This window comes from Zalophus californianus, chromosome 9, assembly GCF_009762305.2.
Source record: "Zalophus californianus isolate mZalCal1 chromosome 9, mZalCal1.pri.v2, whole genome shotgun sequence".
NCBI classification, from domain to species: Eukaryota; Metazoa; Chordata; class Mammalia; order Carnivora; family Otariidae; genus Zalophus; species Zalophus californianus.
The window spans coordinates 29,145,189-29,161,272 of NC_045603.1; the positions used below are offsets into that span (position 1 = coordinate 29,145,189).

A 16,084-nucleotide genomic window follows, 5' to 3' on the forward strand; every position below is an offset into this window, starting at 1 on the left:
CATTTACTCATTCAGTAAGTATTTATTAAATACCTACTATATCCAAAGCCCCACAGACTTTGAAAATGTCAATCTGTCATTAGAGAGGTGATGCCAGAGACACATCATGACACCTTAGGCTACCTTTCTCCCTCTTAGCAGAGTCACGTAAGGCTGAGCAAAGTCTTTCATTCATTCTTGTAACAGCTAGCATGACTCAGACATTCTCACCATTGTCTTAATTTCATGTACTGAGTTTCCACTTACGCATTCCAATGAAGGGTTTAAGTCACCAACCTCCAGGAATCAGTAATCAAAGGAGGGTAGATTGGATTGCTATAGGAAAAATCAAGATACAGACAGACAGAGATTATACTGACAGTGGAAAACATCCTGTGTTTTTAGTCTGGAAGCAATGATACCAAATTTGGCAAGCATTGTAGATGGCCATTTTTATTTATATCATGTCTCCCAGGGTCCTTAAAATGTGATTGTTTTCATATGCTCACAAAATGAAAAGGAAGAGTTAAGAATGATTTCCAGATTTCTGGTTTGGGAGACTGAATAAGATGATAGTAGCATGCAAAAGTAAATGTTAAGAGCAGTTAGAAGTAAAGGGAGACAGGGAATTTCATTTTAGATATATGACTTTGGGATGCACCAAGAGGAGAGTTCCAGAAAGCAGACCTACATAAAAATGCAGGTCTTCTTCCAGAGGCTAGGCTAGAGATAAAAACTCAGGAGTCGTCATAATAGAGGGAACGGTCAAAACTTCTGGGTAGAGAGGAGGAAGGGCACAGAGCAGAGGACAGAATCTCAAACAGCTCCAAATGCTAGAAACACTTCTAAAATAATGTTAGAGGAAACAGAGAGCTTCAGGATATAAATGGGAAAATTTCATAAAGAAAGGCAAGGGAAAACTAGGAGAGAATGTCACAGAAACTAAGAGAAACATTTAATAAAAGGGGTGGGTCAACATTGTCAAAAGTCACAAGTCAAGTAAGCCAAACACTAAGCTTCAATGTATCAGTAAACATGAAGATGATTGCTGATTCTTGTCACACCAATTTTAGGGAGCAGAGGGATTAGAAGACATCTTTTGGTGGGTGGGTGGGTCATGGGTGCCATGGTGAACAGGAAATGAAGATTGGAGGCAGCCAGGATGCTACTTTAATTTTCCTACAATGAACACGCAGCAACATTTGTGTCATCAAATCAAGAAATGACTCAAGTAATTTGACTAAGAAGGAAAATTAAGAAAGAAAGGAGATGACTAGCTGGAGGGGCTGTGCAGATTTGAAGATCATCCGTTGTATATATCCTGAGGGTTTAGAAAGAGAGATGCAAGTTGAACCACAATGGAGAAATCATTGTTTTGAGAAAACTGGTCACACGTGATTTTTTACTCACATGTGAGATAAGTGTACCTGTACAAGCTACTAAGAGATCATGTCTGAATCAGATCTTAGCCTATAAAAGCCCTTAAACTTAAATGAATTTCCCAGTTGAGAGCATGTGGCTAATGCTAAAGAAAGGCTAACATTTCCATAAGCATTTAGGACAAATTTGGGCCGACCCTGAGAGGTAGTCCAGTACCGTGGCGAGCTGGCAGAGCCCTAACTGACTTGCCGATGGTTAGGAGGCAGGAGGTGGGGGGTTCAGGAAAGGTCTTTTGGGTCCAGAGCCCTCTCCTCCCCTCCTCCTCTGTGTTCTATCTTTGATGATGCTTATGTAAGCAGTGCTGACTGAGTCTCGTGAATTAAACTTCCTGAACTCAGAATAAGATAATGTTCACAATCCATCCACGAATAATGTTTGAAAATTATTTTTATTCATGTCTTTCTTCAAATGGCTCAACGATTCTTCTTCTCAGATATAAGAACTAGAAGACATTATCTTAGGTCTATGTGTTAAAGGAAAACCAATAGCAGCGCAACGGAATGTCTTGTAATGGACTAAATGCAAAACATCTGTTCTAATGAGGAAAAAAAAATCTCATTTTAATAATTACTTGGAATAAAGCTCCCAATAGGAACCAGAGATACAAAAATTATTTCTATAAAACAGAGCATAACACCACGTTTAGTGCCAACATCAGGTATAGCTTCTCAGATTGCATTTTTAAATTTTTCAAATACGTTTTTCTATCTTTCCCTCACACACAATATTTTCTAAGTAGAATTCCAGCATCTGTTTTATATGAGAAATGAATAAAATATTTCCATCAAAACAAAGGACATCAGCACTTATTTCTTTTGTATTCAATTTTTAAAAAAGATTTTCTAGAGGAAAAAAAAACACTTTAAAATCTCTTCTTGTTATACTTGAAATCAAAACTGCCTTCCGTTGCCTGCTGGCTGAACAGGTCTAGATATCAGTCCATTACAACATCTTTGGAACTGTGACTTCAGAATGACAACTGCCCTGAATTTTTGCTATAGGTTCTTAAGCTGAGAGTCAGTTTTCCTGTGCTGAGCTGCCTAGGTACCGAGGTGCTGTGGTTGTTGGAAGGGTTAAAGTTGGAGCAACTGATGCATATATTTTAGGGAGGATTCATAAAAACAAGAGAGAAGAGCCTGGGTCAATCCATTACTGGGAATGAGCAGTGGCCAATAGAAAGAGAAGAAGAAGATCCAAGGAGGCTGAGGTAAGCATTCTGAAGCCCTGGCAAAGTGGAAACAATAGATCAAAAGGTGTTCACCGTGACTGGTCAGAGTAGGTTTTATTTTCTCTCATAGGACGCTTGACAGCATACAATAAAAACAAACCGTTTTAGTCACAGGGTGTTTTTGTTTTGTTTTGTTTTGTGTGTGTGTGTTTTTTTCCCCCTTAACTGAGTTTTAGCAAACTTCAGACCCAGACACAGGACTCAACGGTATATTCCTGGACAGCAAGGTAAACTCTTTTTTGCACTTTTAAAAACCTAAAGTTACGAATTCAAAGTTCTGATTCATCAGAGGCAGGGTTACAGCTTAATAAGTAAAGTAAATCCTGATTCTGAAGGAAAGAATGTTTTAATGTGTCTCTATTGGAAGATGACCAGAGCAGAATTCTACAATCGTAAAAAATTCGACAGCTTGCGGAAGCAGCTCTGCACTTGTCATTTCCCTCAATTTAGTGACACAATGGAAAGATTAGCATTATGATGCTTGTTTTATTTTCTCCTGAGGAATCAGTAAAATGCATTCCATTCTTATTGTCAAGCAATTGAATTAAATGTACATTGGTCAGAATGTTACTGTTTTTTATATATATATATATACATATATATATAAAATATATGGGTGTTTTTGGTACACATAATCATATATATATATATATATATATATAATTTTTTCCTGTGAGAACAGTTTGTTGTACTCATAACCTTGTTGATATTCAATGGGGAGCATTTATATCCTTGAGATGGTCATATACCAATAATTGTTAACCTATTCTTTGTTAGCAGCCATCCTGAAAAAATGGAGCTCTATCTTTCCCTAAACATGTTCTTTGTTTTGTTTTGTTTCTTATCGACCACAGTAATGCCATAGGTGAATATATTACTTGCCTAATTGGGATATAGAGTTCATAGTCCAAATTCCCTGGTTGAACAACTTGATTTTGTACTTACAATATTAGAAGTCTTTCCCCAAACCCCAATATAAAACTTACCGGAGAAGTTGAGCAACAGAGCAAGAGATTAATCACACATTTTTCTTCATATCTTAAAGCCTTCCTTCACAACAAACTGCTAAAATGTTCTTTGATCTCTCTACTTCTTTGGTTCAAGGGCCAAAGAGCCTGGGAAATCTCATCCAGATGTTCTGCTCATTTAGGAGTAGAAGTAAAAGCATATGTTTACTTCTTAGAAACAACACAGACTCTCAATTTGAGTTATTAAAAGATTACTTTTTTTATACTCTTTTATTCAACTACGGGTTTCAGTTAACTTTCTTGTATTAAATAGCCCGAGATGGAAAAGCACTTAGAGCTCCTAAAATTTGCTTTCCATTTCTCAGTTTTCATTGTGATTGGGTTAAAACCAAAAAGCTAGAAATTAGTGAGCCAGTTTCTGTGTTTGCAAAATGCTTCGCATATAGTTCCTACTAAATATATGTGTACTAATTGATATCTGTGTATAAGTTGTTGACATGTGTTTACCTTCCTTCAAAGAAACAATGTTTACTGGTTATTTTGGTACACATAATCTTCTAAAGGTCAAGATATTCAAACATCTAACAGTTATATCCCCTATCCCAGGTCCTATAATGGCAGCCACAATCTGTTTCATCATCTGGGTGTTATTCCTAACAGATACTGTATGGACTCGAAGTGTGAGACAGGTCTATGACGTAAGTGATCCAGAGGATTGGGCTGCTCATGACTTTGACTGTCCCAGGGAATGCTTCTGTCCCCCTAGTTTCCCCACCGCTTTATATTGTGAAAATCGAGGTCTCAAAGAAATCCCTCCTATTCCTTCAAGGATCCGGTATCTTTATCTTGAGAACAACTTGATAGAGACCATTCCTGAGAAGCCATTCGAGAACGCCACCCAGCTGAGATGGATAAATCTAAACAAAAACAAAATAACCAACTATGGAATTGAAAAAGGAGCCCTGAGCCAACTGAAGAAGCTGCTTTTCTTATTTCTGGAAGATAATGAGCTGGAGGAGGTACCTTCTCCATTGCCAAGAAGTTTAGAACAATTACAATTGGCCAGAAACAAGGTGTCCAGAATTCCTCAGGGGACCTTCAGCAATCTGGAGAACCTGACCCTTCTTGACCTGCAGCACAATAAACTACTAGACAATGCCTTTCAGAGAGATACCTTCAAGGGACTCAAGAACCTAATGCAGCTAAATATGGCCAAGAATGCCCTAAAGAATATGCCACCGAGATTACCAGCCAATACAATGCAACTGTTTTTGGACAACAATTCCATTGAAGGAATACCAGAAAATTATTTTAATGTGATTCCCAAAGTGGCCTTTCTGCGACTAAACCACAACAAATTATCAGACGCAGGGCTCCCTTCAAGTGGTTTTGATGTATCCTCAATTCTAGACCTTCAACTGTCTCACAATCAACTCACAAAGGTCCCCCGAATCAGTGCTCATCTGCAGCACCTTCACCTTGATCATAACAAAATTAAAAGTAAGTAATCATCAGGGTATGCCTTTGATTGAAATGCTCATGGTCATTAAACTTATTCTATATTTTCCTTAAGAATAACAACTGTTGGTCTTTCCACACCCCCCCACAACTAATGTGCCCTGAGATTTCTTTTTTCAACTTTCAGTATTTTGTCTCTGTCTATTTATTCTCACACAATCTTAATGAACCAAGAAATTCAAATCTTCAAATTATAAATTGAAAAGTGGACTTTAGTAAACTACAAAGGGTGATTATCCATTGGAGAAACCAAATATATCTTCTTTTACTCCGAGGAGATTCCAATATTTCTGCCTCACTGGGTAGATTTATTTAGGAAAATGTACCAAACACAACCTCATGCATAGTAATAGGAGTATGATTTAGGAGGTATCAGAAAGGGACCTTGGTCCTAAAAACTACAGGTGCTTGAAACCACTGTAATTAAAGTCTCTGCTCTAGATTAGAGGGTTTCTCAAACCTTAGAGTGTCCAGATTGGGGGCTCCACCCCAGAGTTCCTGATTAAGTCTGGATGAGACTTGAGACTTCTCATTTCTACCAGGTTCCCAGGTGGTGCTGAGAGTGCTGCTCTGGGGACTAAGCATTGGGGACCAACACTGTAGAAAAACACCTTGTTCAATTGAAATGGAAACAAGTACTCCTGGAAGTTGGTGACTTCTTAGGACTAATGGCAATCAACAAGGTAGAATGATTGCTCCTTTCATGAAAATAGCTTTCGATAAGGGAGAGAGAAATGAATGCAAAGTGCCTCGGTGGCAGAGGTACCATCAAAGGAAGATGTGGTCATAGAAAGAAGAGGCTGGTAAATGCAAACATGGCCTCTTCACAGTCCTGCCTGGGACCAGGCTGACCCTACTGCAGAGGTGGACAGTATCATGGTCTCACCACAGGGGCACTGGAACCAGCCTGACACCAATCTTCAACCCTGGCACAAGCCCTTTAGAAAGATAACCTAAGGAGACTTCTCCTGCACAGCCTTAGAAAATACATTCCTAAAGTGAGAAACAGTTGGATAGTTTGTAGGAAAATGGCACAGATAATTGTCAGAAGGTGGTACTGCTTGGTTAGTATACATTAGTTTCCTTTAAGCAAATAATCACACAGGCATCCTATTTATAAGAATAGACTATTTTTTCCACTGGGTACTACTCAGTTATTCAAGACCTCTTTTCTTTTCTTTTTTTCTTTTCTCTTCTTCTCTTCTCTTTTCTTTTCCTGGTTTTTCTACCAGCACACTTGAGCATATAATCTGGGAATTAACAAAGAGATTGCCCCTACATTTTCCTATGGTGATGAGACACATTATTTAATCCTGTAGTCAAGAGCAAAAGATGCAGCGGAAAAAAAAATATTAATCGCTGAATCTGTTTCACTGAACCAGATAGTACAACAGTCAATATTGACCTAAATATATACATTTTTTTTCGTGATGAAAGTTCTGTGCTTCTACAGGTGCGTTCCTTATCTGGCAACAGAAGTCCCATAGGTATTTGATGTGGGAAGTGAATTCCACATAGATCCCTGTTTGTGAATTGGGGATCCCCCAGAGAAGTTGAGAAAAAGGGTCTTGAGGTGTGAGATAGCAAAATTCAACACTCAGTTGGGCACATACACCAGCCACTTACACAGTAAAAAAAAAGAGCAGGACTCTGTTCTTCCTCCACTCACGTTTTTAAAAGTTTTACAGTGTTTTCTCATATAGTTCTGTTCTTCAGTTGTTCTCATACCTTAGCATGCATCAGGATCATCTGGAAGGCTTATACAATATAGTTTGCCAGCCCCACCTTCATATTTTCTGACTCAGTAGGTTTAACGATTTAGTTCCCAGGAGGTATTAATGCTGCTGGTCCAAGGACCACACTTTGAAAATCACAAATTAATCCTCACGAGAATCTTGGTTGGTAAATTATTAAGAGTTTCTGAAGAAAGAAACTGAGGGTCAACTAAGTGAGGATACTTGACCAAGGACAAAGAATAAATGTAATACAGGATCTGAGATCAGGTCCTTCTCATTTCAAAAGTGTTGTTTCCTACTCATACAGTATAATCCCAGCACATTTTTCTTCAATTTCCAGAATACAAGATTTTAGAAAAATTTCTACCAACCCGGGTAAGAATAATTTTAACAGCAACAACAAAGAGAGATTTATTTGTTCCGTAATGTAGATACCAGGCATGGTCATTTCCATATTCCCAGAAAATAAATGTAAAATAAGAATTTCCCTGGCTAGAATTATTGGCTTGCCAGTATATCACACTGTGTACTAATAACTGTTAAAGTACTTATTTCTTCTGGCTGCATAATCTACTCTAGTTGTAAATAAAGTGATTTCCAAGAAACATACCTTTTATACGAAGAGTTCTTAGAATTTATAGGACGGTGACCTTTTCTTATGAAAAAGTTGGAAATGTTTATTTCTTATTAAATTTGGCAAAAAAAAATGTTATCTATTCAAATAAGGTTCTTCGTGATGTTCTCTGAGAAACACCATAATTAATTTATGAAAATATAACTACATTTAGAACACTTGCTTCTCACATTACATTTATGCAGACATGCATTGATTATGGGGCATAAGGCAATAAGGATGGCAGCACATTAAAAGGGACATGGTCTCTCCAGGAGGCAAGGGACCCTAGGTAGTAGGAAAAGGACAAGGCTGGGTGTCAGCTCTGCCACTTACTTGCTAAAATACCTTGTGTGCATTACATTACCTGTCTGAACCACTTGCAATGCCCAGGTAAGGGAGAATAATCATATTGCCTGAAAAACTCTGTGTGATGGCAAGGTAATAATGCATGCGAAAGATAACTTTATATACACAAACTGCTATATATCATGAGTCACTATTTTTAGCAAGCTGAATTCACAAAATAGCTTAAGATCAGAGCATAGCAACCTCGCTGTAAGCATAAGCTCAAAGGAAAGCCATTGCCAAAGTTAGGTGGGTCTCATCTAAGGGAAGACCTCTTTCTCAAAATAGTTTCAAATGAGACTTAAAAGCAATATGCAGATTCATGGTTGAAATTAGCCATAATGCACACTTGTCTGAATTTTGCTATTTTAACAGGTTTCCTCTCCTGAATACTCCTAAATTTCAGTATAGTCCTTGATGCCAAGGGCTCTGATCCAAGACAGGTGCACGATTCCTCACATCCTAGCCATATGAAAAGGCTGATGAGATATTTCCTGGCTTGGATCTTTGTAATTTGATTCTTGGCAAATATATTCTTTCTAATTAAATACACTTAAATATAAAGATGCAAGGTTCTTTTCTGTAAGTATTATATATGTAAACTTAGGTTACAGGTACTTTTTAAAAACCTCATCGTACACTATTAATTGGAAATTTTGCATTTTCAGTTAATTTTTAAGCACTTTCCCTAATAATAAACTGATTTTCCACGTACACATCCATCCATCCATCCATCTACCCATGCACTTAACCATTCCTTCTATGAACCTTTGTCTCCACTTCTAATGCCCTAAATACTACCCATCTCCTTTTATAGTAGTCTAAGCATGCCTTATCTCACCTGGAAGCTTAAAAAAACAAATGATGTATTCTTTTATTTCCATCACAGCTTTTTTTTTTTTGAGATTTGATTTATTTATTTGTGAGAGAGAGAGAGAGAGCATGCACTAGTGGAGGGGGGAGGGCAGAGGGAGAAGCAGACTCCCAGCTGAGCAAGGAGCCCGATGCAGGGTCCATCCCAGGACCCTGAGATCATGACCTGAGCTGATGTCAAAGACTTAGCCTACTGAAACACCCAGGCACCCCTCCATCACAGCTTTTAACAAAATGTCCTTTCTCGTGCTATGTGCAAAGTATAACTGAATATGGAGTGAGATGACTATATATATGCTGCACATTTTCTTAGGGTTACTTTTATAAGACAGATATACCTCCAACTTGACATAATGGTTTGTATCTCTGGCACTTTCACAGATCAGGCTGCTAGGCCCTCTACAAGACTGTTCCATGGCTTGTTGGTCTTCTCACACCTGGTCTCTTCAGGTCTAATTCATTTGTTCATGCCATCTTTTTCTCCATAGATGTGAACGTCTCTGTAATATGTCCTCCTACACTGCCTGCAGAACAAGATTCCTTCAGTTATGGACCTCACCTTCGTTACCTCCGTCTGGATGGAAATGAAATCAAACCACCAATTCCAATGGATTTAATGAACTGCTTCAGGCTCCTTCAGGCTGTCATTATTTAAACACAACTTCAACATCTAAAATCTGTTTAATGAGTTAATATTTCTGAAATGAAATTTGGTTACCATTCATAACTTTAAGACAAAAGTCACATTTCCAATTGCTCTTGGCCACCATTTTTGTTTGTATAGCTTATATTTTCTATTCAAAGATGCTTTCACCAATTTTATGTAGCACAGTTAGCTTTTCTTTAATTAGTAAAACAGACACAGAGTTCCGATAGTTTATCAACTCAAAGATAGTTCTTTTCTGTCTCTTTCACAGCTTACTAACATCAAATAATGCAATTGTATTGTTATGCAATATAAAAGACATACTGGTTTGCATATGTTCAAAATTGCTTATGCAGATATTATATTGATAGTAGAAATACAGTAATCTAACAGGAGATCTGAAAAAAGTGAAAAAATGAGATATTTCTTCATCATAATTAATTTCAGATTGCTAAGTAACATTTGTAAGTATAAGTGTGGTATTTAGCTCAAGAAAGGATATGAAATGTATTAAATACTTCATGAAAGGAGACTTTTAGTCATTTAATACCAAATAACAGAAAAACAGTAATTTTCAGTTCACTACTATTTTTTATAGCTGCTGTTCTTAATATAGTACAGTGTACTCTATCAATTAAACAAGTCCTAAGTTTTACATTTATTATAACGCATTTCTCACAGAATCTTAGTGTTTTAACATTAGAAATCCACTTGAATTGCAAATTGTTCAGCTCTTATATTTGTCAGTGGTTTTGGATTTTTTTAAATAAAAAGAGTGGATGCTTTCTAATGAAATAGTAGTAAAACATTTATTTCAGGGGTATTATTTGTAAGTTTTATTAAGAACATATTTTATAAAAAGTATTACAATAACAATAATTTCCATTTTTCTACCATGAATATATGCAAATATATTTTCTCCTACTTTTGTTTTTCCTTCTCTTCTGATAAATGTAAGACAATTTATACTCTAATCACTTAACATAATACAACTATTTCTCATGAGTTAAAAAGAAATAACCCAGGATTTCATTTAGTAACAAAGTATAGTTTACTTTAGACTTCTAATTTCTAGGGCATATCTATAAATAATAAATATTCCACAGATATTAATTCATGAATTTATATATTTTCCAAACAGTATTCTGAAATATCTTATAAAATTTGATATATTTCCTTAGAAGAATGATCATATATGCTTGTGAAAAACCAGATTAAGGAAAATCTAACATGTTACTTTACACCAAGACTTCTCAGAAATTTAATGTTATTCTATAAGGTGAATTCTTAAGAAAAGAGCATAATGTACTGTTTTGCCTACTTCTTTTCACACGAAAACTTATTTGGGGTTAGGAGAGAAGAACCAATTAATATACTTTGAACGGAGTTTTTAAAATGTTGGCTAAAGGCAAGAAATGAAATTAACTGACATTAAGAAAAGAATATTTTTTTAAAAGGCTTCAAAACACATAAAGAAAATTACTAAATTTATGTCATGAAAATGCAAGTAATCAGATATCATTAGGCTGGGGAACAAGAATATGTTGAGAGAAATATAAGAACTTTAAATATTTGAAAATTTGCCATATGAAAAAGGGATAAAATGTATTCCAGGGGCTCCAAAATGAAGAGTAGAACATATGGGTGAAATGTATACGGAGCCATATTTTAACTCTAGCCAAGGAAGAAATTTCTAATAGTTGTTCAGAATCATCCAACAATGAAAGCAACTTTTCTTGAAATGGCATTACCCACCATTGGGACTGTTCAGAGAATAAGTAATGGTTCAAGGGAAAGGCTATAAAAGGAAGTCTTGATTTTGGAGCAAAGTTGTAAAATGTTCCTCTATGACCTTGTCAACTCTAAGAATTCCCTCTCTTCTCCCTCCCTCCTTCCCTCCTACCCTTCCTTTCTTCCTTCCTTCTTCTTTCCTTCCTGTCTTTTTTTTTCTTTATTTCAGAAAACATACATTGAGTACCATATATATATATATACCAGAGTATACTACACACTGGGGATATAATAGTTTATACTATAGTGGATAAGACACCAATTAGGTGAATAACTACAAAAATATATAAAATTTTATCTGTGATAAATGCTATTAACAGACAACTACATGTTACAGAGGAATTACTAATACTATTTTGATGTAAAGATTCTCTAAAGAAGTAGTGATTAAGGAAGCATATAAAGGATGAGAAATATTTATCACTGGTGGGAGGGAAGAATATTTCAGGCAGAATTTAGACCCTGTCATTTCTAGGAACAATTTAGGAGTTCCTGAAGAGTTTTAAGTCAGAAGGGATTCTGTTCATTGAGGGTTAATATCATGTAGTGGTAAAGAACATTAACACTGAAGCTAAAATTACTGAGTTCAAACTCCAGCTTTCCCGTTTTGTGGTCCTGGGCAGAATCTTTAAATTCTTTGTGCCTCAGTCTCTTCTCATTTACAAAATGGGCACCTACCTTATGGTGAGAATTAAATGAGTTAGGATATGTAAAGTGTCTTGAAGAGTGCCAAACACATGGTAAGTGCTAAATGTTTGTTACTACTGTATGCAATATATAGCTACATAGATCTGGACATGCACACATATATGGGCAAAGCTTCTCGGCATAGTGAGTAAAACTGTTTGGAGGGAACTAAAACTGGATGGGAATAGAAAAGTTAGGATTTTAATCTTACAACACAAATTAGAAAAAGAGAGGTAGCTTAGAGTATAATGGCACTGATGGGTTTGCTAGAAATGGAAAGACATGGACAAACGTGAGAGAGGATGTGATACTGTCGGGATTTGGTGGTTGATTGGATAGATGGGAGCTAGAGCAAGGAGGTGGTAAGGTTTCTGTTTGCAAAACTGGATACACAGCAATGTCTTTTCTAAGAGGAGCATGCTTAGAAGATCATGAGTTTGATTTTAGATGTGGTTAGTTAAAAATTATTTTGATTCATCCAAGAGAAGTCACGCAAGCTGCTGAAAGAGGACTAACGTTAAAAGGAGGGGTCTGGACAGGCACATAAACATGTAGGTGAAATTTTCTAGATTTTCTTAATAGTTCCAAAAATTTTGGGAGAATTCTGTACTTACATATTCATATGTGTGTGAGGGAAGACTGAATCAAAAGCAGGGGACCCATGGAGAAAATGCAGGCATAATTCTAAGTATTGACCAATGAAGCTAGAAGGAATAGAGTAAGCTTTCGATCAGAATTTTTTTTTTTAAATATAGGCACAAAGTTACTATGAAGTCTTTAAAATTTACAGATAATCTGCTGTTCTCTTTCTTGATGAATACATTGTGACTATTAAAAATTTTTAAAAATCAAGAAAAAAACTAGGCGATAAGCGCAAGCCATTTTTGAAGTTATGGGATCTTCATAATGCTCACCCTCTCATTTTATGGGCCCTAACTAAAACAAAACAGAACAAAACACTTTTATCTATGATCTCACCATGTAAATATGATAAGCTTCATTCATAAGCAAGTAAAAAAGGAGCAAAAATAAAATAAAAGGCAGTATCCAACGATCGTGAGCAGTATATTTGCAAATGATAACGTTTAAAAAAAAAAAAAAAGAGGAGCTTTTGGTGGTAAGAACCCTGTAACAGATTGTTTTATTTGTTTTCTCTAAATTCTCTTTAAAACAAAACAAAACAAAACACCTAGACAGAAGAACCGCATGGTGGAAGACAATTCCCAGATGACATCTTTTATAAAATTGGTGTCAAAGAATCCAATGAATCCTCCACCCCAAAAAATGATAGAATGTAAATGTGTTTATTGACAAATAGAGAGATGGATGTATAGATTGAGATATTTAAAATTTTCAGTGTTCTAAGAACTATGCATTGGCCAGGAAGAATGTAAATTTTATTGGTTAAAGTTAGAATGAATTTTTTCAAAGTTAACCACAATATATTAGTAAGGAATGTAGAACTGTTAAACTAGTACAAGGGGGAAATAGAGTGGCAAAGAGTATTTATTGAGTCTAAAAGAAGGCAAGAAGAGAAAGTAAAAAAAAAAAAAGGACAAGTAGAACAATAATAAAATTGTGCATTTGAATCCACATATATCGGTAATTACATGGTACAGTGGTTAAGAAGTTGTGCTTTAGGGCGCCTGGGTGGCTCAGTTGTTTAAGCGACTGCCTTCGGCTCAGGTCATGATCCTGGAGTCCCAGGATCGAGTCCCACATCGGGCTCCCTGCTCAGCAGGGAGTCTGCTTCTCCCTCTGGCCCTCTTCCCTCTCATGCTCTCTATCTCTCATTCTCTCTCTCTCAAATAAATAAATAAAATCTTAAAAAAAAAAAAAAAAGAAGTTGTGCTTTAGAGAGGAAAGATCAAGTTTCAACTCCAGCTTGTGGCATTTACTTTGCCATTTCCTTGATCTCTGGCAAAGGTCTGAACATTTCTAGGGATTGGATCTTCATTTGCAAAATAGGGAACAGTATCAACTATCTTTCACAGTCACTGTGAGGATAAGAGAGAACAGATGTGCAGTTCTTATCACCTGACACAAAGAAAGTCTCCAATAACTGGTAGGCTGGAATTTTATTATTAGCAGGGACTCTGGTACCCACAATTGCACGTTTTCTCCAGACCATTTTGCAAATAAGAAACTGAGAAAAATGAATGGAGAAACTGATCCATGTTTGTTTATGTTTTGGTGCCCTGGAAAGCTACACAGCCAAGTAGAGTTGATAGTGATGGAATGGGCCCGGAGAAGTTCGGTAGTAAAAGAAATGAAATTGGGATGGGACAGATCAATTGAAGAAAAAAGACTGAAGCCTCCATGGAATGAAGTCTAGGCTTAAGGGGAATTACAGTGTACGTAACCTGAAAGGAAAAGAGTGATCTGAGCCTGGAGGACTACAGTTTAAAATATCTTAAGTAGCCCAATGCTGAGAAATGAAAAGACTTTGGGTGTGGGAAGGAATTGCCAGAACATTGAAGTGAATGTCACCAAGGTCAAAGAGGAGTAGCATCTATGACATTGTAAGAATCTCCGATGAAAGTGCTTGCAGGGCCCCTGTTTTGACCACCAAATTATACCGCCTCTCATGATGAAATAGGCCATTATAGTTGAAAAAAATTAATAAAATTATTCTAGAATAATACATACATACCCAGAGCAATTGACTATTAAAATACTACTTTAAAAAAATTACTGTGCCCTGAGGTGCCTGGATGCCTCAGGCAGTTAAGTGTCCAGCTCTTGATTTTAGCTCAGGTCATGATCTCAGAGTCATGAGATCGAGCCCCGTGTGGGGCTCTGCCCTCAGCATGGAGTCTGCTTGATATTCTGTCTCTTCCTCTGCCCCTCCCCCCACTCACTTTCTCTCTCTCTCTCTCGCAATAAATAAACAGACAAAATCTTTTAAAAACTTATTGTGCCCTATGGAATGATATTTTGCACAATATCTGAAATATTGCATATATTAAAGGTAATTTATTATTTAGAAAAACAGCGAAATGTCTTATTTACCAAAAACTGTAGAAAATTCTTGTTCCTCATGCATCTGAGACAGATCTCTGAAACTGCTTGCTCAGAATATTTCTGTACAGGGAAAAGAAGAAAAATCATATATAAGCATATTATAGAATTTAAGACTGTTAAGCAAATAAAGCACATCATTTACAAAATCACAGGATTATTATCCTGAAGTTTGAATCTGTTGTTCTACCTTTGGGAAAATATCACTTTCTTTGTGACATTCAGCTGAGTAAACAAAATTCAAATGTAGAAAGAGACTCATTGTCTGAGTTCTTAAAGGCTTCTGAAAACAAGTTAAAATGATCCTGGAAAAAGATCAGAACAGTCAAATGACTAGCAGGAATGGCTTTCACAAAACCCATCTGAAAAACTACCCATAGTGTATGCTATGGTGCCAGGGTTTGTTTCCAACAGGGCAAGAGTCTTGCCACATATTCCATTTGTTGGCTTCCTGCTTGCATTAAAAGTGACAAAACAAAACTGTTGGTTAGTGGGAATATAGACTAGGAACACTGTCCAGGTTGAGAAGTCAAAAAGATTGCCTTCAAAGAAATGGAAATAAAGATGGAACAAACATGTTTTCTACATATGATTAGCAAATTTAAATCTATCTAATCTACCCAACCTTTATATAGTTAAGAGGAAAGGGGCAGAAAGTGATTTGGATGACTTAATAGTTACTAATGTATTAAATTGAGGATGGTGAGATAGAGTAGTAAGAGCATTGAGGACGTAAAGTAAGATACACATAAATTTGAATCCTAGGTCTGCTGAGGGAAACTGACAAAATTATTCAAATTCTTTGATCATTTATTCTTTAATTATGCCAGGCGGAGAATAACATGTACTTTACATGATAGTCCTCTGAGGATAAGAAGTAGTATACTTAAAATGCCTACAGTATAGTCGGTGCTCAGTAAGTAAAATCTGATCATTAGTATTATTGGTATTATTATTTGAGGTTCTTAAACACAGATGTGCTAAACAAGCTTTAGACAGTAATTTATCTGGAAGTAATATGTGATAAAGTAAGATTAGTAAAATATTAATGATGGAGTCTCAGGGCTTGGTATACAAGTATTCACTGTAAGATTCTTCCAATTTTATTGTTTGAAAAATTTCATACTAAAATTTTTAAAAATCTAGAGGTAGAAAAAATGACCTGATAATTAATTCTTTTTTACTCATAGCATCCTAGTGACTTATAGAGGTTCTAAAATGCTAGTCATAATATTA

The 16,084-nt window shown here is 36.2% G+C and overlaps 1 protein-coding gene across 3 annotated transcripts; it reads left to right on the forward strand.

Annotated features, from left to right (window-relative positions):
• The first annotated feature begins 2,373 nt into the window (after positions 1-2,373).
• On the forward strand, positions 2,374-10,139 carry KERA (keratocan). 3 transcript variants are annotated; one of them, XM_027594052.1, is made up of 4 exons: positions 2,455-2,626; positions 4,222-4,313; positions 4,445-5,115; positions 9,192-10,139. In XM_027594052.1, the coding sequence occupies exons 2-4, from the start codon at positions 4,309-4,311 to the stop codon at positions 9,356-9,358; spliced, it is 843 nt and encodes a 280-aa protein (XP_027449853.1). In that variant the 5' UTR covers positions 2,455-2,626; positions 4,222-4,308; the 3' UTR covers positions 9,359-10,139. The 3 variants fall into 3 exon arrangements, with proteins under 3 accessions (XP_027449851.1, XP_027449853.1, XP_027449852.1); XM_027594050.1 differs by having other exon boundaries at positions 2,374-2,626; positions 4,222-5,115; XM_027594051.1 differs by lacking the exon at positions 2,455-2,626 and adding an exon at positions 2,694-2,874 and having other exon boundaries at positions 4,222-5,115.
• Positions 10,140-16,084: the final 5,945 nt, after the last annotated feature.

Excerpts from the sequence above, each read along its gene's own strand:
- KERA (XM_027594050.1), top strand. The coding sequence starts at position 4,230 with ATGGCAGCCACAATCTGTTTCATCATCTGGGTGTTATTCCTAACAGAT. Across the intron at positions 5,116-9,191 it reads TGATCATAACAAAATTAAAA|ATGTGAACGTCTCTGTAATA; the intron begins GTAAGTAATCAT and ends TTTTCTCCATAG.